Genomic DNA, 24,419 nt, shown 5'->3' with positions numbered 1-24,419 from the left:
AAACGACGATTTAAAATAGGAATGCTGTAATGATTATGTATTTTCTTACATTGATAATTTCATAAAAAAGATACGTGAAAGAGACAAAATAGCAAATAATTTGAAAAAATGTCACAAATATTAATCTAATTTTAATGTATTTATACTTAATAAGTTGTCGACATAATAAGTTGTTTGTTCAGTAGTTGGCGATGCAATATTAAAAAACTTATTATGTTGATAACTTAGTATGTGCAAATATAAATATATTAAAATTAGATTAATATTTGTGACATTTTTTCGAATTATTTGCTATTTTGTCAATTTTACATATTTAATCTTTTTTTATAAAGTTATAAATGTAGGAAAATTTTATATAATCATTATAATCATTCTTACTTTAAAGTTAACGTATAACACCATTAACGCTTCAAAATAGAAAATCGAATTTCGGCATTTTTGTAGTAACGCATCAATTATGTCAATATTTAAAAGCGAGTTGATGTAAGAAGGCACTATTGTAATCGTGCATGGAATGTGTCATATTTGAGCGCACGAATTTTAAATGCTACAATTGGTGAACTTTATTGTTTATAATTTGAAAAATATTATAGGCTCGATATTTTCGTATAAGATTTTTCATCTCAGAATATTCCATAGAATCTACCAGTGGAAGAATATAGATTCTTTCTGGAACAGCCTATATATAAGAACAAACATATATTTTTTATAAAGAAAATATTATTTTTTTAATTGATTTTTTCGAGATTTCATGAATGAGAAAAGATATGGTAAATGTGTAACTTATGAATAATTTGGACATTCCGTGTACTTTTTTTCTCAAATTTTGTCGAACTTTTGGATAGTTCTGTATAATTTTCGTCGATGCATGATCTAATTGTGGGGAAAAAAAATGAGAAGCGGAGGCCTCGAAAGATTTCTCTTCATCAGAATATCAATCTAGCATTCGTCTGCCATGGCCTTGTACTACGTACTACGAGCGCAATATATACTCGGGTAACTGAATGACACTGGGCTGCCGGTGATATATGTGTCGCACGGCGTTCGTTGATCTGATTGTGAGTGATCCAATTAGTGATCCAGGCCGCGCTGTACCAATTTCTTCGGACGTTCCTTTGGTCGACTTCTATAACTTGTAATCTTATACCTCCTTATATCTGTTCGATTATTATTAGAAAACGACACTTGAAGAATGTAAAAAAATATTTAGAAATATTTTTTTACACGTTGAAGAATTGAAGTATCTCTTATTTTTTCTCCGCATTTTTTATCTTTTTTTCTTTCAGCATATACAAACACAATATTATATATGTATATATATATTTATGTTACATAACAAATATTATATATACATATATGTATATTAAATATATATGATTGTATAACAGAATATAGTATATTAATGTAGTATATTAAAATTAAGGAATATAACATGACAATATAATTGTGTAATATAATAAAACATATAATTTATTTACATAAATATATATATAATATGTATTATTTGTAAATAACTTTTAGATGTACAAAGTGCAACAATCAAAGCATCGCGAACGCTCCCCTTAAATTGGATATTAGAATTCAACCAATCAGATTGAAACGGAGTAAAATTAAATTTTTTTCTATTAGTTGAATCGAATTCTAATTTCTAATCAATTCTAATCTTTTCAATTCTCAATCCTCAATCTTCAATGCGTAGTTTGATATAGGCTTTATATCTAACGTAAGAAATTACAAAGAAAATAATAGGTATTTTAATGCGGTAGAAAGTATGTACTTATATCGTCGAATTCAGCGATGTTAGCATCGCAATATGCGTATATATGTATATATTTGCTCATCTAGTATGTAGAGCAAACATAAAATAATTTTTTTCTTACGCAACAAGACCTCGAGATATTGATTGAGCCCACTAAGACTTTAATCAGTAGTCCAGTCATTATTACGATACGATAAATGTTCTTCTCTGGACTAGTTACTTCGCGTATACGTACACATACACATGGCCGATCTCCGCGCATACACTTAGCGCCGAGCACGCGGCCGTGTGCCTTGATTTAGTCTCAATAAATAATTGCATTGATAATAACGCGGGAATGCGGTGGCCTTTTGCGATGATTTAATCATCGGGTTGGCCTCATCCGCCTCGACGGGTGCAGGCAAACCCTTCCCTCCCCTCGTTACGCTGATCGATAAGCAAAACTGCACTATCTTTTGCTTAAACGACTTGAGAGTGCGTATGATACTTGAGGTCAATATAAACTACATATTTTGTGCCGCCTGATACGGACTAAGGTCGGCGTGGTAAAGTACTTTTAATCTCTCCGATGGATTCTCGCTCCCCCGACCTCTCGACATACACGATCCATCGCGTCGTATGCACAACGTTGCATCGTGCAACATGTCGATGCAGCGGTACACGCGGCTGACTATTGCACCGTCTGGTACGGATGACACCGCTGAAAGAGCATCCGCCTCTCACGCGAGCGCCAAGGTGAACGCCGCGCTGCGTGCCGATGTCATAGGACGAGCGTACTTGATACATTACTTAACAATGCATTATATCATTATATGCTAAAGCCTATTGCACACCTGTGGCAGAGCAGATTATGTTTGAGTGACCGATAGTAATAATCAATGAATATACGCTCGTTTTTGGATGATCTTTTATACGTATCGTTTATACCGGTTGTACGGTAATGTATCTATATTTAGGCAGCTAATGATATCAGTTCATGATTGTTATATGCACATATTATTATATTGTATTATACATATTATAAATTAAAATGTTTAAAATTAGTAAAATGATTATTTAATGGAATTAATAGCTTATTATTGTTAAATTATATTTATTTAAATAGTGTAATGAAATATAATAAGTAGAGTAAGACCGCCAAAGAGAGAGAGAGAATACGCACTTTTTCTTTTATGTTGTATAATTTAACAAGAACCCGAATTTGAGCAATAAAATGCTGCTTAAGCTATTCAAAAGCACAAACAAAAAGTTCCATTTTCGTCAAAAAATAGTCGAGTAAAATCAGCTGTAACTCAAAAAATTTGTAACTTATCAAAAAATTCTACGTATTTCTTTAGAAAATGTGATTTGTTAAATACTGTTAAAATTTGAAGTAAATAGGTTAAAAATTGTTTGAGTTCTACTGCTAGCCAACTTAAAAAATACTGTTTTGAGAAAAACGCGTTTAAAGTTTTAAATGTGAATACTTTTAAGTTAACAATTGAATTTTTAGGAGCCTATAACATTCGAAAAAAATTATGTATCGCAATAAAACCACTTGCACTTCATTTTTGAGACCCTGAAGTGTATTTTAAAAGGAAAAAAATCAATTTTTTGAAAATTTTATAGGTGTTACCCCTTAATGTAATGTCATGAAATTAAGTTCAACTTGTATAAATTAAAAGTATATTAAATTTCATGAAATTTTTAACAGTGTACATTAAATGTTAATGAAATTCAAGAACATTTCTAACAGTGTACTTCCAGACACTATTAGAAATTAAGAAAAGTGTTTACACGATCTTGTTTGTATTGCCAGTCTTTACTTATAAGATCTGTAGGAGCACTATTTTTTTAGAAGATCAAAATGATGCCAATACTTCCAAAATAAAACACCGTGTGATATCTATCTGTTTTAACTATTCAGTATATATACATACATGGATGATTCTTGAGAAAATTGGACAAAATAGATACTTTTTTACCTCGTATTTTTTTAATTGATTGAAACTTTTGTTATGTGATATATACTCTATTTCAAATAATGTGTCAGCTTGTGCCCTTTTAAAAAAAATTTTTATTTAAGTTTTTTCACATGTTTTGTACGGAAACTTTTCACAAAGTTTGTACGGAAACTATACGCTCTACTTTGAAATTAAATATCTCCGGTTTGAATCATCATAGAAAGACGATCCAATAACGGTTTTAAAGGGGAAATTAAGCGCTTTTATAATGTTTTCTCAGTTTGTTTAAAACATTAATAATTTTTATTGTTATTAACAATTTAAATGTTAATTAATTTTTTTCATCAAAAACTACCACTTATTAAAATTTGGAAAAAATATCGGATTCCTTATTAAATTGTATACAAAATGTATTCTTTATAGGATGGAGTCTCAATGGGCTCTCATAGAATAGAATTTATTACTCTCTTCAGCATTACATAGCCAAGAAGGGAACTTGGTTTACAATAGATTCTTACCTCATTCATCCTTCCATACTTCATACGCGCTCTTATTTAACTATTTTTATTATTTAATTTATTTAACTACACATTTTTTCCAACTGTGTATCCAGAAAAAACGTAACGTGACCGAAATAAAATACATTCCTTGAAACGTTCCATCTGACATATTTTTCCGTATCATTCATCTTTTTCGAGATATTTATCTGGATAAATTAAAATGGGGTACCCTGTATAACGGTAATTATGTATGAATAAATGATCCATAATTAATTCGTTACCTATATATGCGCGAAAGAGTCAAGCTCTATAATGTCAGAATCGAGGTTAGAATATAAAAAAGATATATGTATCGGTATGTCAATTGTTCAAAACTTCTTTTTATGTCTTATAAGTTGTTTTTTATATCTTATAAGTTGATCAAATTTTTAACGTTAGTCTTAATGCAAACTTCAAACGGATTTTTCTTTTTTTTTTACATTCTAAGATAAACTTACATGAGTTCCAATTAAAATAAAAAAACAATTATTTTAGTGTCTATTTTAATAATCATATAATGATCGATATCTTACAACGAAATGCGAGTTCTAATGGGAATCAACAAACTAGTTTTCATATTATTTTGAAAGTTACCGAAGATTATTATTTATTTATTTTAATTGATGTCAACAAGTCTATCAAGGATATTAAAATAACAATTATTCAATAATTCAGTATCTGTATTTAAATTTAATAACTTTTTCGCTCTTTTATATATGTTAAAATAATTAATTATTTTCAATGCAATAATAACTTATTGGTTTTATTTTGTTATTCTTTTTATTTAAAGTTTTTTCTATAAAAGTGTCAAATTTCTTTTTATGTGTTAATATTAATCTGTTATGGAAATTGTCAAAGAAAGTTGAGTGATGTTTAAGCGATATATGTAGAAAAGCAAGAATATTAAAAATACTTGAACGTTGTCCCAACAGGTGAATAGATTTGGAAGTCACGCGAATATCTCTGTATCTAATATATCCTTTCTAAGTTTATATAGTCGATTATCTAATTTGTGGTATGATCTATAATGAGTTACATAAATACTAAAGCGAAAACAATTTGTTAAGTTCGATGGCGAAACGTTGTGGGATTTACGTAGCTTTAGAAAATTTAATTGGGAAATAGTTCTTATTGTTTTGTAATTGGTATCAATTCAGCATTTTAGAAGGCACGTTCTGTGTTTTATCGAAAAGATGTTCGATAAAATTGAAGTTGTAAGACTGAAATGTTTAAAATGACATACAGAAACGTATTTTAAGACTAGCGTGATTAAAAAAAAGAAAAGAAGGAAAAACGGCAACATAGTTTGTATTGTAAATAACACATATAATAAGGGAGATAAGGCCAAAAATTTAAATCGTGAAAAAAGGCTTACTTTGTCAAATTACAGATATGTATTATTCAGATATATAAAGTTTAATTTTTCATGTTTCATTTTTCAACGAGATCCGCAAGCTGTTTCTGAATGAATATCGAGGAAAGCAGAACAATAAATTGCGGAATATGATTTTCAATATTGATTGCGTAAATACAGTAATGTTTTTCCTGATTTCTCTTAGCGGATCTAATAACCCACAGATCGGATCTGTGCAATACGAAAATATCGCGAAAAAATCTCGAGCACGCGTATATCACGGACTATCCGTCTTCGATATTTGCATTCCTACTCCGCAATGCACATTCCCTCCCGACTGCCGTCGGTGCTCTGCTCGTACCAGGCCGCACAGCCTGGTACGAACGCTGCACTTCCAAGACGGGGCCACTTCCTCTCCTCTGCTCTCCTCTCTAATGCCATCAGCGTCTCTCTTTCTCTCCCTCTTTCTCTCTCCTACTCTCATTGTCTCCCTCTCCCTAATCGGTAACCGCTCCTCTCTCGCAGCTTCTATCGCTTCCTCCTTCTCCGTTTCTCTCTCTCTCTCTCTCTCTCTCTCTCTCTCTCTCTCTCTCTCTCTCTCTCTTTCTTTCTGATAGCCTCTTCTTTTACGATGATGAGGCATCCACATACACAGACAATGGCTTACTTACACACCTTAAGTTCTCACCTCCTCTGTGCTCTCCTCACTTTCCTTCGTAGATCTAATAATCTACGATTTGGTTTTGAACGAATCGTCGTGGAAAATAACAGATAGATATATATATGCTCTCAAATATCGATTGCTTATTTACTGAGGCGATAAAGCATTTAAAAAATTGATTGTTCATTTCTGGGAAGTTTCAGAAACAGCGTTATTTCGTCACTTTCTCTATTAGTTTCAACAATCTATGCATTCTTTGCCGAAGTAAATGTTACGTTGAAACGAACTATAAAATGTAAAAGTAACTCTGTGGAAGAAATATTATTATGTACTGAGCATGGCTATAAAATTAGCAGAAACATGTTTATAGTTTACTAATTATTAATTAAGGGATAACACCTTTGTAATCGGCTGTAAATAAGGTCTATATACGTCCGGGAATTTTTTTTGTTTAATGAATCATGCTATTAGAAAAAATGAGTTTTATAACTTTATTAAACACATAAAAAAAAGTACAAAAAATAATTTTTTCAGAATTGTATTTATCAAAATGATGGATCTGCAGCAGCGTGATGGAGACAGTCGAAATAGTATGATGTTCCGCGGTTAGTAGCACAAGTGTCGTAATTTTTAGAACAAAAAAACAAATGTTTTTATTTTCTTTACTCAAATATCTACAGAAATAGTAGCCGTTTTTGAAAATATTGATTTTTGACAAAATGCGGAAGCACAAACAAAAAGTTCCATTTTCGTCAAAAAATAGTCGAGTAAAATCAGCTGTAACTCAAAAAATTTGTAACTTATCAAAAAAATTCTACGTATTTCTTTAGAAAATGTGATTTGTTAAATACTGTTAAAATTTGAAGTAAATAGGTTAAAAATTGTTTGAGTTCTACTACTAGCCGACTTAAAAAATATTGTTTTGAGGAAAACGCGTTTAAAGTTTTAAATGTGAATACTTTTAAGTTAACAATTGAATTTTTAGGAGCTTATAACTTTCGAAAAAAATTATGTATCGCAATAAAACCACTTGCACTTCATTTTTGAGATCCTGAAGTGTATTTTAAAAGGAAGAAAAATCGATTTTTGGAAAATTTTACATAGGTGTTACCCCTTAAATAAAATTACTAATATTTAAATTTATTGCGCACATAGTTTAGTGCCAATTCCTAATAGCCAAACTTACTATATTACATTTTTTATAAAATGTAAATTAACAAATATAGAACGATTTACAATCACACTAATTTATTATATTCGATTTTTATTCATTTCTAACTTCATTATCTAATTTTTATTTTTATTTTTACATTATCGTTTTATAACTTATAATTATGTTTATATAACTCATTAATTATTTGATCCACAAAATATTTACCTAATTTATATGTGAGGTTGAAGAAGGCTACCTCAAACTCAATCATGTTTCATAAAATTACTGTTAATTTTTTTATTTGATGAATGTATGATACTATATAAATATTAATCATCTTTGTTTTTTAGTCGATTATTTAATTTTTTATACGAATTTTTTGTTTTTACATTGATAAACTTGTTATTTTATTGTTTACGAATATAATCCGTAAATTAATGAGTAACTATAAATTGACGAATATGATAATAATTTTAAAATCTTAATGTTCCTACTCGTGAGAAGATTCAAAGCACTTTTAATGTTTGCGTTGACGAAAGGTATTTTGTTCCGGAGATAAGACTTCATTCAACGCAATATTTTCTATTTTACATATCACATGCTTCATCTGAGCGTGACCGATTTTTTTTAAACATTAATCACAACGTTGTCAACTGATTGCACAGCGGTCGCAGGATCGCTTTCTCGTCCAAGGACAATGTATCAAGGATCCTCCCGTGATGGGAAAGTCTCCGTTAGCGGGCCTCGATTGCCATCACCCGCGTCGCGCGATAAGTCCTTTTATGAGAAGAGATCAATTTTCCTTTCATACGAAATAATCTTGGAAAATGCATGGATATAGTAAAGAGAAGCTTATTATATACTCAAAGAAAAGCCAAAGTGGTAGCGACTATAAGGATGACAATTGTATAAGTTTTACATGTAGAATTAATATACACACACATAGTTAAACTATTTTATTGTATATATTTTTTACAACTATAAAATAATTTATTCAACTATATATAATATTTAATAAAATTGTATGAAATATTGTTGCAGCAATCTATAAATATTACAACAATATTGTAGAGTATTGCAGCAATATTTTGTGCTGTAGGGATATGTATATTAATTCCAAAAATAAAACATAATACTGTTACTATTCTATTTTTCTCTGAACGTAATTATTTAATTATTCAATTATTTTCTAAAATAATTATTCTTCAGTAGAATATGGAAACCAACTTCGGAAATTTATCAGTTCATTTCGAACATCTTACCAAACATCATTCTAGATTACAACATAACTTGATTCAGCCTCATAATATATTTTAGTATTAAATTGTAAATAAACTTATGTTTCCTCTCACAATGATCTTCTTGGATTTCTGTTATCACTTAGGAGATGGTAATGCGTTACGTCACAAACGAATCGTATTCTCAAGAAAATTATCATAAAAATTATCATAAATCCGGATTTCTCTTCAAACGATTGACATCTCGATAGAGGTCACGGGTTTATTATTATTGTCATTACTGCTAATAATTCAAACGACGCATCATCAACATCGCAGTTGCGCGATGACGACAGTATTCGAATATCAATAGATTCGCATTTACATAACGACACTCGTGAAAAATTCTGCGTCGTTATGCAAATTTCTCCCATCGGTTGATGAACAAAAGTCACTGCAAACAATAACTGAGACAGGAGATGACTTATCGCATCTTTTCTTATCTTACCTCGCGGATGCTGCGCAGCAAACTTTAAATGCTTTCCAAAGAATTATTGTTTTACCTGTTTGGATACATATAAGAATAAGTTATTCGTTTCCGCTTTACAAAATTATTTGGACATTATGTTTACGAGAAAACATAATATAATGCACTACTTTAAATAACTTTAATTAATTATTTTTAAGATCCGGCAGAAATGATGAAGACTCATTTACATTGCTCATCTCATTTGCGATGCAGATATATATATCTGCACTGTATCATATATTGTTTTGTAGAAGAAATATATATTTTGCCAAAACTTGTTTCCGCTTATGTTTTACGAAGCTATGAAGTCTACTAAAGAGTTAAATTTTGCAATTTCGTTCTTAAAAACGTTATAAATAAAACGATCTGCTCTTTACTCACGGTGCAGATATGTATAATCATGAGGAACCGTATTTTGTATCGTAGAAACAATATTTTGCTATGAAACTCTTTTCGGTTTATGTTTTACAAAGCTGTGAAGCCTTATGATCTTAAAGAACAGGATTTTGAAATTAATAAATTAGAGATTCCTAGACAGCACAGAATATTTATGATAAATGTTTATTAGTATTCATTTTTCGTAAAATGTTATGTAAATATTTTATACATATTTTATATAAAGTTTTATTCGAAATATTATTAAAATATAGACTAGATATTTTATGTAATATTTATAATAAATACAAATAAATATTTCTAGTAAATATCTTTAACTTAGATTATAATGTCTTATTAAGTATTTTCATAGCATTTATTACAACATTTATAATAAATATTTCATAATATTTATAATAAATATTTATGATCTGTGCTATCTAAGACCATGAATAATGCGATGCTCTAACCAACTGAGCTAATGGTCCCTAGTCAACTGAGCTAATGGTTTTTGGTACCAAAATGTTCATCGGAACATATACTATCGAAATATATTGTGCAATGTGCTGTGTGCAATATTGTCCTGTGTGCAATATTGCTGTGTGCAAACGAAATTGTAGACAATCGTTTTGTAGGCAAACGGAGCCCTCCCCAGGAAAGTTACTTTGAAAAGTAAATTGTCACCATTACGCATTACTTATTGAAACAAGTAATAAGTAACAGTAAAGTTACTTGTTACATTAAAAAATAACGAGTTTATACTAATTTTTATGTTATTTTATCTTAAATGTAGGAAGGGAAAGGGAGAGTAAGATGATGACCTTAAGGTTGATCGATTTTTCCTAATTTCCGTTATGAGATAAAAAGAATGATGTATTTTTTTCAGATTCATTACAATCTTGGTTATCATTTGTAAAAATTAAAAAGTTGTTAAATAAATTAAAATTTTTCAAAATTGATATTTTTTAAGGACATGTCAATTTTGTTATCTTGCACTCATCTGAGTAAGATGACTTTCAATAATGAGTAAGATTACAAAAAGGCAAAAATGCATTATTTACAAATTAAAAGATTTGTTTTATTGTAATAAACACTTCTTATATTACTTTGATATTATAATATAAGAATGTAATTAAAGAAAAATAAAGAAAGAAAAAATTAATGAATTGCATATATATGATGAGATTTTTTTATACACATGCATAACCAATACTAAATAATTAATTTGTACTTAGTCATATTTACAATGCATATTAATAAATATGATCTGTATGCACTAATATCTTATCTTGTCTTTGAAAGTCATCTTGCCCAAAGTCATTGCGTTTATTTATTCATTTAAAAAGTATTGTAATACGAAAAATGAAGAACATTAGTACGTTATTCTATACGTTTTCAGTTATTCTATACTATAATTTTATAGAGAAAGTGAAAGTATTTACAATAATTATGTTATTTTTTACAAATTAACATAAAATAATTACAAATGAGTGCATCTAAAACATTTCTTTTTTACAAAAATCATTCGCGGGTTATCTTCGTATTTAAATCCATTTTTAGAATGCCAACGTTTCGTGAACATTGCAGTTCACTTCATCAGGGCGAGGAGCAGCATACTATATCATATAAAATATATATGTATATACATTCTCAGTAGTTATAAATGTCATAATGAAGAGTAGTAGAGATTATCGCGATCACCAAGACAGCTCGCCGTGGTCTTAATTTCGACTCATGAGGATATTGTCATAAGTAATGATAACTTTCGGGTATTTCCGCTCTTCAGTCGTTTTAAGCAGGGCAAAAGAGAGATAAATCTTTCGTCTTATAATAGGAATTACTATTAATCTCTAGAAGACCAAAAGCCGATATATAAACTTTTTACGATTTAACCTTTTGCGGACGTTTTTAACCTTGGTAGTCAGCCAGGAGAGATTTTTATAAAAAAATATTCTTACTATGATGTCGAGCAGGGCTTGACACCGTCCAGAATCGTAAAACTATATGATATTGAGCAGTATTCGTCATCCGTTTGCAAAGGATTAAGTGAATTTTGTTGTGATTTTTATTCTGTATAGTACTTCAGTATTTCATACAAATAATAATTGATATCGAAACTTCCTGTCTGTGATGAAGGAGAAGAGAGGGGAGAAGAAATTAGGCTTGAGCTTGCTGAATTTATTACGTCGACATAATAAATTTAAATATTATTTAAGTATCAATTAAACATATATTTAAATATCATTTCTGAAGTATGTATTTAAAATTTATGAAGAGTTTTATGATCTGTTTACAGATTACAAAACTTGTTAAAATAAACTTAAGGTATTTTTCAAAAATGGTAATTATGTTTATCGCCAACTACTTTGATTAATTAATCATACCATATTATATGTATATTAAATACATATACATAATTACTATTAAAAAAATCACTTACACCTGCAGTTTCCATATTCATTATTTTCATATATAAAAGTTTTTCGCAATTAAAGCAGAATAAGTCATTCATATACAAAAGTTTTTCGCAATTAAAGTAAAACAACTGACGATAACATCAAAATGACATTAAATTAAATCGTGTTTGATAAAAAAATGACTTTTAGTAAACATTTTGGAGCCATTTTAACATCATGATGATTTTTTATTTTGTTTAAATATGTTTTCCAATTTATTGCATATGATAGATTTTAGAAACATTGCTGTTAAAACATTTCATATGACATATTGCAGAATCCTTTCAGAATTGTTGCCATGAGATGTGAAAGGTTGAAACATCTCTGAAAATTTTCCGCAACAATCGGTGTTGTATGGGCATTAAGGACAAATTAAAACGATTTCTCTGACAGTTAGTTTCTGATATTTAATTCGACGCGTAACATACATTCAACACAACATTTTGCAACATAAATCTAAAATTCTAAGCCTGGAAAGTTGTTGGTTTCTTGCTGCACAATCACGTTCAATTGTGCTTCCCCTTAGATATCTCGGCCATACCGCGGGCGAGGTGGCGAAATAATCGTTGCGCGAAAGTTCATCGGATGAGGATTCGTTCGAAAAAAAAAGACTTAGAAGAATCCTATCTTCTGCAACGGTTACACCTAGAAACGGCAGTTCTCCGGCGGCAGGCATTGAACCTTTCACCTATCACGGCAGCAGTATCGCTTCCCGGCCGATCCCTTCATGCTCTATGCTTTCTGTTACAGGCGATGGCTGCGGGAATAACATGTTCAGGTGCAACGACGGCAAATGTATACAGTCGATTCTGGTATGCGATTATCGTGGAGACTGCGACGACAACAGCGATGAAATGCAGTCATGTCGTAAGTATCGGCACGTTCCTTCTTTATATGTACAATTCTAAAAATATTTAACACAGTTTACACGTTGTTATCTCTTCTGACAACTCTGATATTAATTATGGACAATTTTTTAATATTATATAACAAGAATGTACGTCTTATTATTTTTATAATACAAATACGATAGTTGTTATCACTATGTCTTTTTCTGAGGGTGCAGAAAAATTAAGAGAGTTATTTTATAAATGTCATTTTGCCATACATTTTGTTAAAAAAAAAAAAGAAAACAGAAAAAGCTACTGAAAGAGAGCTCGATTAAGATTTCTGTAATGTATAAAAGATTTTTTATTTTTTGTTATTATTATTTAATTTTATTGTCGTATTAGACATATATTTGCACGTGATTATAATAAATATATCTCATAAAACAATTAGAATTTCTGTGAAATTGGAGCATACCTTTGAATGTGAAATTTAATCGAAAAAATATGGTTCATGTTCATGCTAATGAATAATTAATAATGTATGCTTCATTAAGAAATAATAAAGAGGGATGCATGTATAATCCACGATCGCCCGCTGCCCTCATTACAGCTCGCGGTGAAAGAACTTTCAGAATCCATCTCCTTCATTCAGTACTCTTGGCCGGTAGGTAAAGGCTAGCAGGATTTATGGCTATGAACACTTCAAGGCACACATGTAAAAAATTAATTTTGCTCATAATAACATCATAGTCCTGACAGTATTATTGGAAATTAATTGATATTAATTGTTTAAAAGAAAATTCAAGAAATGGATCTTAGGCCCAGTTCCACAACTCACGGTTAACTCTTAACCGAGATTCAATTTGTTACTCATCTCTTTCCAATTCTAGAATTGGAAAGAGACAATGAATAAGTTGAACCTCAATTAAGAGTTAAGGAACCGTGAGTTGTGGAACTGAGCCTTAATCTTTAAATTAGCATAGTTTTTGATTAAAATAATACGACATGCATTGACAGTTTTATGTCGAATTTTCTAGGACTGTGTTCGAATTTTTCGACAAATTCTACGCGATTCAGATTCGCTCGGAGCAATTATGACTGCGGCCTTGAGACGGTCAATTTTTTCGCTCTTCCTGTTTACGAACGGAATGAATTGTCACGAATTATGTACAGCTTATAACAAATTTCGTGCCGGAAGCGTTCGACGAAAATCCGAGGCTTCCTCTCGGAAGTATTTAGTCCCTTTGTCTAACATTTTTTTCCATGCAGCTTACGTGACCGCTTTTGTGATTGCTTCTTATCGTTAGATTTACAGGAAGTGTAATACAATTCGAGCTTTGCGTTATTTTTTCATACAAGCAGGGACAATCAATGTTTTTTCGAAATTTAAAAGCGGAAGGAAGAAATCCTATTAGATTAGCTGCGATAATGTCTGGGGACAGTTTTTAAGGCGTTCAAGAATAACACATAAAAATGCAACCTTTGTAAAGATAAAATTATCTTCCTTACAATTTTCTAACAAAAATGCTTCTAAGAAAAATGATGCTCAATTCTGAAGTCCTTCTCGTCAAATTTGGTACATACGTTACGTAATCGTGATAACAAATTTCTTTCTAACGTTTTAAAATTTTTTGAATAGAGCAAATTCACACGTACGAGTAAAATATTTTTTATTAAAAGTAAAAGAAATTCGTCTCTGACCGTTCTTTTTATAAAACAATGTCGTTTATACTCAGAAAAAAATGGTAGCAACAAAATAAAAGAACAATTATACAAGTTTTTTATGTATAAAATTAATATAATATAAAATAATGTACATAATTGAATAAACTATTTTATTGCAAATATAAAAAACAATAAGGCAGTTTTTTCAACTATGTATATTAATTTGTTCAACTATGCACGTTAATTTATTCAACTATGTACATTAATTCTATACAATAAAACTTGTACAGTTGTCACGTTTATAATTGTTTGTCACCTATATGTCGCTACCACTGTTTTTCTTAATTGTGAGTATATTCTTTCTGTAAGAAACCAAATTCGGATCCAAATTGCCTTTTATTCTCCACGAGCGCGTGTCCCTTGTTTCTCTTCAGGGTTCGCCGTTTGCCTAGGCCACCGTGAAGTGACGGCCATTTATTATGCGGGTGACAATGTAAAACCGGAAGCAAGGCTGTGACCCTCTTTCGAGGACAGTATGCATAAGTATCGCGCGTCATTCGATGAAACGGATCCATTGGCACGATTATATCTCTCTTTGCGTGGAATATCAGTCCCAATTCTACGCTCGACAACTTTCTCCTCAATATCCATCCCCTTCCATCTCGGCCGTCAATTACTTGTACTTGTTTGTAGGCATCTATTACAAGTATTACAACAAATCTCCTTTTTGTGCCTGTTTACTCTAATATCTCGAAATTGACTTGAAAACGGGAGTGAACGAAGCTGCTAATTCACAATGTCACCAAGTTCTATTAATAGAATGAAGAATCTTAAAAAAAATCATCGATCATATATATGTAGTTTGGAAAAAATAGCATTAAAGTGATAGCCTGGCGCTGCAACATGATTGTCATACCATCCGGTATATTAAACTATCGAGGGTGCTTCCCTCGATCTTCCGACGAATCGACCGGCCGATTATATACTCGCGCACAATTATAGCACCACATCGGTATGTTACGTTGCACTAACGATCCTTCGCGTGATGCACATTGTGTAGTCCATTTTCAAGGAATGTTTTCAGGAATTAAGCGCCGCACTTTCGAATTTCTCTCTGTATTGGTTTCTGAATGAAAGAATACCGATAAAAATTTTAAAAAGAATTTCCTATTTTGTTTGGGTCCGCTAAGTGTTCTGAACCTCTGATAACAGAAGAATAGATGTTAAGTCTCGTTCGCTCCTTGTACAATTTTAGCTTCGTACCGATTATTTAAATTATCTGGTTGTCTTTATTGTATCTTGATATTTGAAAATTTACCAAGATTACTATTATATTATTAATAATGAGTCAATTGTTTTCTGACCAATTAGCGAGTTGATCATGAGACAACTTGAAATATTCTATTTTAACTTTTTTATATCAACGTTAAATTTTATAATTTAATTTAATTTATTAACAATAATAAACGATTTATTAGAATTGTATAATGTGAACACACAATGACTAAAAAATAATTTCAAGAAAACCTTAATATACTAAAAATCTATAAAGAAAATGATGCCAATTGAACATCAAATTATTAAATTACTCGTCAATTTAATTTGTGATATTACTATAGTAGTTCAGTTGCGTTTCTAAGTCTGAAAAACCAATTCGGCGCGCAATTTGAGAGACTACAAATGTAGTATATAAATTCATATGAAATTATTTAAAGCACTCAAGATACAGCTTCGACTGGTATAATAGACATTATTTCTTAGGTATTGTGTGTTAATTTATTAAATTAAATTTATTTTTATATAATTTATTAAATTAAATTTATTTATATATAATTTAATATGTGTAATAATGTAATTTATTAATTTATTAATTTTTGAATTGGGTTTTAGCACCGCCCGATTGCGAGATAGGCCAGATCACGTGTGGCCAGTACAGTTTCAACAAAACGTATTGTATACCACCGCATCAACGATGTGATATGACTGTCGATTGCGTCGATGGCACTGATGAAGATGGCTGTAGTGAGTACAAATTGCAATTATTTTTGTTAGCGTCAACCTTTCCTGTTTACTTCTTTCATATCGCATATGACATCGGAAAATTTATATTCTTACGTAACGTAATGTATATGTATACCAACATGCATATGGAAACGTTTTCTTCTGAAGGCACAAAATTAAATTAGTGCTTTTTATATGCGATCTCTTGCGAAAAAAAGAAACAAATATCGTCAAAACTGTAATCTCATTAAGATCGGAGGGAGACAGTTGGGTCCCTTTCCTTGTAAGAGATACCCAATTCAATAATCACGACGCGATGTATCTTAGGTAAAGTTAATGTTGATTGTGAAAAAGAAGAAACGCACGCATGCCCGCGCACATAGGTACGAACATTCATCTTTGTTTTGTCTATGTTATTGTACGCCGTGTAACATTGACTTTTACATTGCAAAAAGTTTCAGTTTTTGAGATCATTGTAATAGAAGAAAAAGACCGATTTCTTGTTCGGTTACTATTTGTTCATCGGGAAATACAATATTTTGCTGCAAAGTAAAGCTTAAAATTTCCCAAAGTCCGGGGAACTTTAAACTTCATATTCAAGTTCAGCACGTTCAAATTTATAAAGATTGACCGATTTCATACGTTTTCATCACAGGCAAATTTTGGCTCTAAACTGCCACCGTTCTTTATCACGTTTTAAGTTTATGAAGATTTTTTTAAAAAATATGGAAGAAATAAGTGATAACACGAGGAAAATGTTAGGGCGCTTCAGGATTCGAACCGAGATCCGGTCTCCTTCTTATTGCTATAGTCGTAACAGCGTCGTGACGCCAAGGGCATAAAAATATAAATAAAAAGGGCCGCATGATTTACATCGCGTAATTTACATCGGTAAATTTTTGATTAAAATTACTCAAAAATTCAGATTGTAGTAAAAAATCCGATAATACTTTTTTTAAGCTGAAAAACTTGGCATGTCCGGGTCATATTGATTACATTTCTGTGAGTATATACATATATTATCTCATTCCAGTATTTGCTTTATGGAGATATAAAAATATTAGACTTATATTATAGTGACACAGTATGTGATATAAAAATATACCTACAAATAATAGACGTGATGTAAATTTATATATTGAATAATAGATGAATTATAGAAAAATAATATATAATATAATATTGATAATATTTAGATGTAAAATCGTTATACATAACAAATTTGCAAGATTATAATAAGCAATTATTAACATTTCTTCCTTGTCGAATTATTGCTTTAGTGTATTGTATATTATTTACAGAGAAGAAGATATATATGATAATCTTCTTCTTATTAATTCGTATTGCAAATAATTCCTGTACTATCAAAACATATTGGTCCTCTGAAATACAGCATTTCAATACTCGGGCACGCCAAGTTGTTCCTTTACTATAATTTAATTGATTACTTTAATCACTTTTAGTTCGTGTCTTATGTGTTAGAATTAACAGGTCTTTTTTACAAATGAGCTTTTTCGAGATCTTTTCTGAGTAATGAAATATTTGGCTAATTGCGTTTATTTATATCCATTTTTTATTAAGAGGTATGTAATATTCGATACCTTTTTATGCACTTGACATATTTTATTTTATTTTTTTTAATTTTTCAAGGAATTTATATAAAAATTCTAAAAATTGAAGAATTTTAAGAAAAATTTCACCAAGAAATATCTTTTATCTAGCTTTATTTAAAAATCCCATCTTGTGCCAAAAGTGCTGATTTGTGGATTATTTTTTCCTTGCTTAGTGGATTATTGTATCAATAGAAAATTGATCTATGTACGAAAACACAAAAGATTCGCCGTAGTATCTCATGTGCAATTAACAATTTTACATTTAAATTTCTTTCACTCTCTTTTTCTTTCATAAGTAATGCAAAAAGAACAATTGTTAATAAACGATTTTAAAAACATCAGCTGCATCATTTAAGTGGAATATTAATTATCGCGGATATATTATACAAAAAGACGTTATCTCGTCAGTGACAAGGCCGCTGGTATAAGAATATGGCTAAGTAGCAGCTGCTCAGCGATTAGGCGGATTCTTCATGCTAGGATTCACTAAATTATCACGTTGTCACGATAACACGCATTGCACACTGTTAAATCAACATCATTATGTTCTCAAGTCGTAAAAATGAAGATTGAGATTTGTAAACATTTTATTGGCGTCGATAACGTTTTCCTTTCTTTTGATGCTGACATTGCTGATCTTTTGTTGACCTTTCTACCGTCGAAACCTTTGTGTTATTTATAATCGCTGCCTTTTTGAATCGCAATATATTATTTCAACTTTTGGAGAATATTTTTCAATTTCTTGATTACCAGTATCGAGATTAGAATATTTTTTAGAATTAAGAATTTTCTCGTAAGATTTATATTTACTCATAATTACTATATAACATGTAATGATTATTATAATTTTATTATTAACATTTTTTACCCTTTTTAGTCAAAAGAACACGAATTTTTAAAAGAACTTTTCAGAAAAATTTCATTCCTTAAAAAGATAAAAATTAATATTTTAATAAAGTATTTCACAATTAAATTGATCTTGATTTGAAAAAAAATCTACGTGATTCCACGTTTCGCTCTTCTGCTCCGCTGCTCCCCTTATCTTAATATCCCACAAACCAAACGAGAAAAATCACGTTTCAGATTGCCATATCAGGCTCATTCTACGTGTTTATCAACGGCGCGAACGTGTCGCACAAAGTGATCATCAAGATATGGTTGTAAATTACGTGCAGCTAATGCGTTCAAGTTATCACACAAAACCATTTGGACCTGAAAGCGTGATCAACTTCAGATCACCTTTTGACGTTAATTTAAAAGGAATATATATGCTACTCCATTTGTCACGTTCTCCATTCATAAGTGCGCCAGTGGAAATGTCTCACAAGTCAGATGGATTGCAAAGGGCGTACAATATGCACGTTTAAACGCTTCAATCTTTTGCAGATCCTATAATGATATAAAATAATTTCTTCCGAATCTAATAAAAATAAAAAGAGCAATTAAATGAGCAAATGAGATTCATGCGCAATATCGGTATACTATTTAACAAATAATGAATTACTCTTAAAAATATATTATATTTCAATTCATACGGTTCGGCTCCTCTTCGGTGCCATCTTCAGTGAACAATGTCGATGTTTAACATTTAAAGGAAATTTTTCCCAAACTCCAAACTGGCAGCCAGAACACATCAGATGAACGTGTTTCTCTCGCATTAAGTATAATTCAAACAAATTGGAAATCTGTATAAAATATCCAGAATCAGAAAATGAAAACGTGGATCAGTCATATAATTTGGTATTGCTTAATTTGATCAAAAGATAATCCTTTGCAAATGTTAAATCAAATATGGTGCTAGGAAAATCCAAGTCACAATTTAATAAGAAATATCCTGAAAAATCACAAGGTGATATTTATTTCAGCGTCGAACATTTATTTTTATTATTTATATTATTTAATATTTTATGAGAAAAAAAATTTGCAAATGCAAAGAAGTGATAAAGGACACTAATGTTACAGCATACAGAAAATGTCAGCCAGATGACTTCAGGTGCGTTGGAACCACACCGGAACTTTGTATACCTAAAGAAAAGAAATGCGATGGTTACCTGGATTGCCGGAATGGTAGGGACGAGGAAAGATGCGAAAATAATATGAAGCCAGCCTGCCGATTGGATCAATTCAGGTGCAATACTACGCAACGCTGCGTCGAGCAAGTTGCGAAGTGCAATCACTGGGACGACTGTGGTGACAACAGCGACGAGGAACACTGTAGTAAGTTCGCGATTTTGCAATACGTCCATTTATTTATCACTTTACAATTTATCCCTTCAGCCACCATTACTTTCACACACAAATGGATAAAATTTAATTTTTTTTCTCCTATTAAAGGAGGACCCCATCCCTGGCACCTAAAAATCAGATCTAACTTTGTGAATTTTTTGGAAAAAAGTGAATAACTTGATTGAAAAACCAATTTGAGGGTTTTATTATATATATATTCTAGTGTAGAAAATAATTTTTTTATTTCGCTTGAACGACAAAATGGCGGCTTCCTGATCCAATTATGGGAACATTTTTCGTGAGACGGGTTCAAGCGGTGTACACGATTTTGGCAAAATGATGCAACTTATGCAAAGTAAAAAAAACTACACCATTTACACTGTTATAATAATCGGCTAACGTAGGGATTTTTTAAAATATTAATTTCTCTTGAAATGGCGATGGTTTAAAAAAAGCTGGCGAAAATTTGACTTTTTAACGTGAAAGCTTGAAATTTTTCCTACAAAACGTTTTTAAAAATTAATGTTCCTAAGATTTTTTGTTACTGAGTTATCATGGATTAAATAAAAGGAGTATTTTGAGACTTTGATTGCTCATACTTTGTTAAAAATCATAATATTATAATTTAAAAAAAAACAGATTTTTGAAACTGAAACATTTTTTAATCAAATAGTATAATTGCCTGAAACATATAAACATGATATAAATGAAGTAGCGCTACGAACTTTTGTTATACCTATCTATTACTATCTATGAAAATAAAACTTAAATTGTAACAATTTCTACAAAATATGATTAATTTATAAGATCTTCTCGATGATTATAAACATCGAGTGATTAAAATTTTAATTAACTTTCTTCCATTAATTTCCCCAATTTTAATTGTGTCAAATTATACAAAAGGTACTTTTTATAGCTATATAATATATATACTATACAGGGGGTCCCAAATTTTTTAACACACCACTTGTGGGTAGGTAGACCTGAATCGAAAAGTGTATCTTTTGCAATTCTTGTAATAGTTAACGATATAAATTGTTAAAGATTGCTGAATAAGCGTGTAAAATCGCATAAGACAACTTTATGATATATTTCAGAGTTTCTTATGAAATATCTTAAAGAAATTTCTCTTAAAAATACCTTAAAGTTGTTTTATACGTCAATTTTAAGCATTCTGCTCATTTTGGGCGACTAAAAAAAAACTGTAAAAATTACAAAATGTTAAAGGACTTTCGACTCAATTTAGTCCGGTCTACCTGCCTACAAGCGATGTGTCAAAAAGTTTGGGATACCTTGTATATGAAATTAAATCGCGACAGTTCGTAGAGATAATGAGAGATTTTTTGATAATACTCAGGTTTCCCACCTTGCACTAGTGATCAGTTCCGATGCGCCAATGCGCTCTGCATTCCCATAGCATATCAATGTGATAGTTATAAAGATTGCCATGATGGTTCCGATGAGAAGTCTTGCACAATGACAGCCTGTCCAGGAAACAAGTTTATGTGTCCGAAAGGTGCATCGGATGGAAAACCATTATGCATCAATCGATCGCAGCTGTGCGATGAAAAACATGATTGCGAGGATGGGGCGGACGAGGAAGCGGCATGTTGTAAGAGCAATTTAATTATATGTGTTAGATTACAATATTAAGCTCAAAAAGTTTAAAACGATCGTACATTTGTTACATCAGTTCTTTTCAACAATATCAAAAGATTATTCGTAAAATATTTCGTGAGCGCACACAAATAACAATCATTGTAGTAGTTATAAACTTGATAGAAATTATGGAAAATATTGTAACAATTAATCAATATACAGAGAAACAAAAAGATACGTATCTAAAACTCCAAGCAACAAACCTCATCAATGTTTTGAGTTTGAAATATAGATATCCGGAATTTTTTTTTTTTAATATAGACTATGGATTCTATATTTTAAATTGTATTAAATGTAGAATATATACAATATAGATTTAGGTTCACATTAAGAGACTTATAGACATTTAAAAAAACATTTTAAAGAATAAAACTTCTTTATCGTACAGCGACAAGTATGTGTGGCTCACTTGGTTGTCAACATAAATGTCAAGCCTCTCCTACTGGAGGGACTTGTTACTGTCCCGAAGGAAGAATACTTGCCAATGATTCACGGACTTGCATTGGTAAGCTATTTGACTTTTACAAATTAAAACTCTTAATCCAATATGCAATGATTTTTAGTATCTAATCATGCAATGATTGAAGAATCCTGAATTAGAAAAATTTAAGAATTTACTCATGGAGCTCGTCCACTTTTGCATCCTTTCTTCCGCATCGTCCATCAGACTTTTACCTTTCTACAGATCGAGACGAGTGCTCTGAGTGGGGCTTCTGTGAACAACTGTGCGAGAACACTGACGGCTGGTATACGTGTTATTGCGCGCCCGGTTACAATCTTCATGGACTTAACAAGTGTCGCGCCCAGAACATCTCTTTCTTGGAGCTTCTACTCGCGCAAGATCGCGCAATATGGCGATTAAGCGCGACCGGCGAGGATCGAAGAATAATCGCAAACACCACCGGCGCAAGCGGGGTGGACTACTTGTACTCGCGAAATTTGCTTTTTTGGAGCGACATGAAGACACGGAAGGTTCACTCGGAATCTCTCAACCCCGGTAGCGACACGCCAGCTAAGGTGGACATCAGTATGGCGGGTTCCTGGGGACCTGTGTCCATCGCGATAGATTGGATTGGCGAGAAACTCTACGTGGCGGATTCTATTGTGCAAAAAGTGGACGTATTCGAGCTGGATGGACGTTATCACGGAATAGTAGTAGGTTCCAATCTCACCAACCCGTCTGACATCGCGCTGGATCCCACGAAAGGCCTCATGTTCATTGCTGATAGCAAGCAGGTCCTACGCACCAACATGGATGGTACTAATGCGTTTCCTGTTGTCTCCGAAGCAGCTTATAAGGTCTCCGGCGTGGCCGTTGACATTATTGCTAAAAGGATATACTGGTGTGACTCTCTGTTGGACTACATCGAAACGGCAGACTATAGAGGACACAACAGAGTAATGATTCTTAGAGGTTCTCAAGTACCATCCGCAATCAGACTTACTCTCTTTGAAAACAGGATATTTTGGACAGATAATATCAAACAAGCAGTCATGAGTGTTGACAAGACTCAGGGAGATTATTCCATCCAAAGTGTATTTAAGGTACGAATGCGACAATCGAGTATTTCAATTTTGTCAGTGTTCATATTTGTTTAGTAATAGAACAGAAACGAAAGTCAATTTAGTCGATTTCTACTGTGGTTTGAGTAATTGATATTTTTCAATTAAATAATGATGTTACACTACGTTGTTTAATACAATATATTTACTTAAACAGTTTTTTGAGAACATTTATATTAAAGGATCTATATTAGGTTCATATTGTTATAATGTTTATAATCCTTCTTTAAGGTACGCGACGCCAAAGCTATAAAAGCCTTGCATCCACTCTCGCAACCTAGCGTCTCCAATCCCTGTGGCAATAATAATGGTGGCTGTCAACATATGTGCATCGTCACAGCCTCCAGTGATCAAAACAATCGATTAGGCTATCGTTGCGCTTGTCACATCGGATGGCGATTGGCAGGCGACATGAGGAACTGCAATTTAGTGCAGGAGTTTCTTATGTATTCACAACAGAGGTTTATTAAAGGTCGCGTACTCAATCCCGTAATGGAAGGCTTTAGCGATGCTATTCTACCAGTTGTATCCAGGCGGGCACGATTCGTTGGACTAGACTACGATGCACACGACCAATACATCTATTATAGTGATGTTCTTCAGGATGTTATATATAGAGTACACCAGAACGCGACTGGACGCGAAATCGTTCTAGCTAGTCAAAATGAAGGGGTGGAAGGGCTTGCAGTTGATTGGGCCGCAAAGAATCTGTACTACATCGATTCGCGTAAAGGTTCGTTGATGACAAAATCTTATTGAATGTTTGAGCTATTAATCTTCAATTTGGTTGATTTGTAGTATGGATTTTAGTAATTTTTTAACGATCAACTGAAACCTACAGTTAAAAAAATAAAAAGCAGACTCTATTTAGACGAT

The 24,419-nt window shown here is 31.6% G+C and overlaps 1 protein-coding gene across 1 annotated transcript in view; it reads left to right on the top strand.

Moving 5' to 3' along the window:
• The window catches only part of mgl (low-density lipoprotein receptor-related protein megalin), a 60,872-nt gene that overhangs the window by 17,886 nt on the left and 18,567 nt on the right, over positions 1 to 24,419 (top strand). Inside the window, 7 exon segments of the mRNA XM_018458841.1 lie at positions 12,737 to 12,853; positions 16,372 to 16,503; positions 20,058 to 20,312; positions 21,679 to 21,933; positions 22,369 to 22,485; positions 22,666 to 23,525; positions 23,775 to 24,276. Of these exon segments, the coding sequence (XP_018314343.1) occupies positions 12,757 to 12,853; positions 16,372 to 16,503; positions 20,058 to 20,312; positions 21,679 to 21,933; positions 22,369 to 22,485; positions 22,666 to 23,525; positions 23,775 to 24,276 (2,218 nt within the window). The 5' untranslated portion in view covers positions 12,737 to 12,756.

This window comes from Mycetomoellerius zeteki, unplaced genomic scaffold, assembly GCF_001594055.1.
Source record: "Mycetomoellerius zeteki isolate Tzet28-1 unplaced genomic scaffold, Tzet1.0 scaffold79, whole genome shotgun sequence".
Taxonomy (NCBI): Eukaryota; Metazoa; Arthropoda; class Insecta; order Hymenoptera; family Formicidae; genus Mycetomoellerius; species Mycetomoellerius zeteki.
Note: the sequence above shows the minus strand (reverse complement) of the source record. Positions and strands in the feature narration are given on the sequence as shown.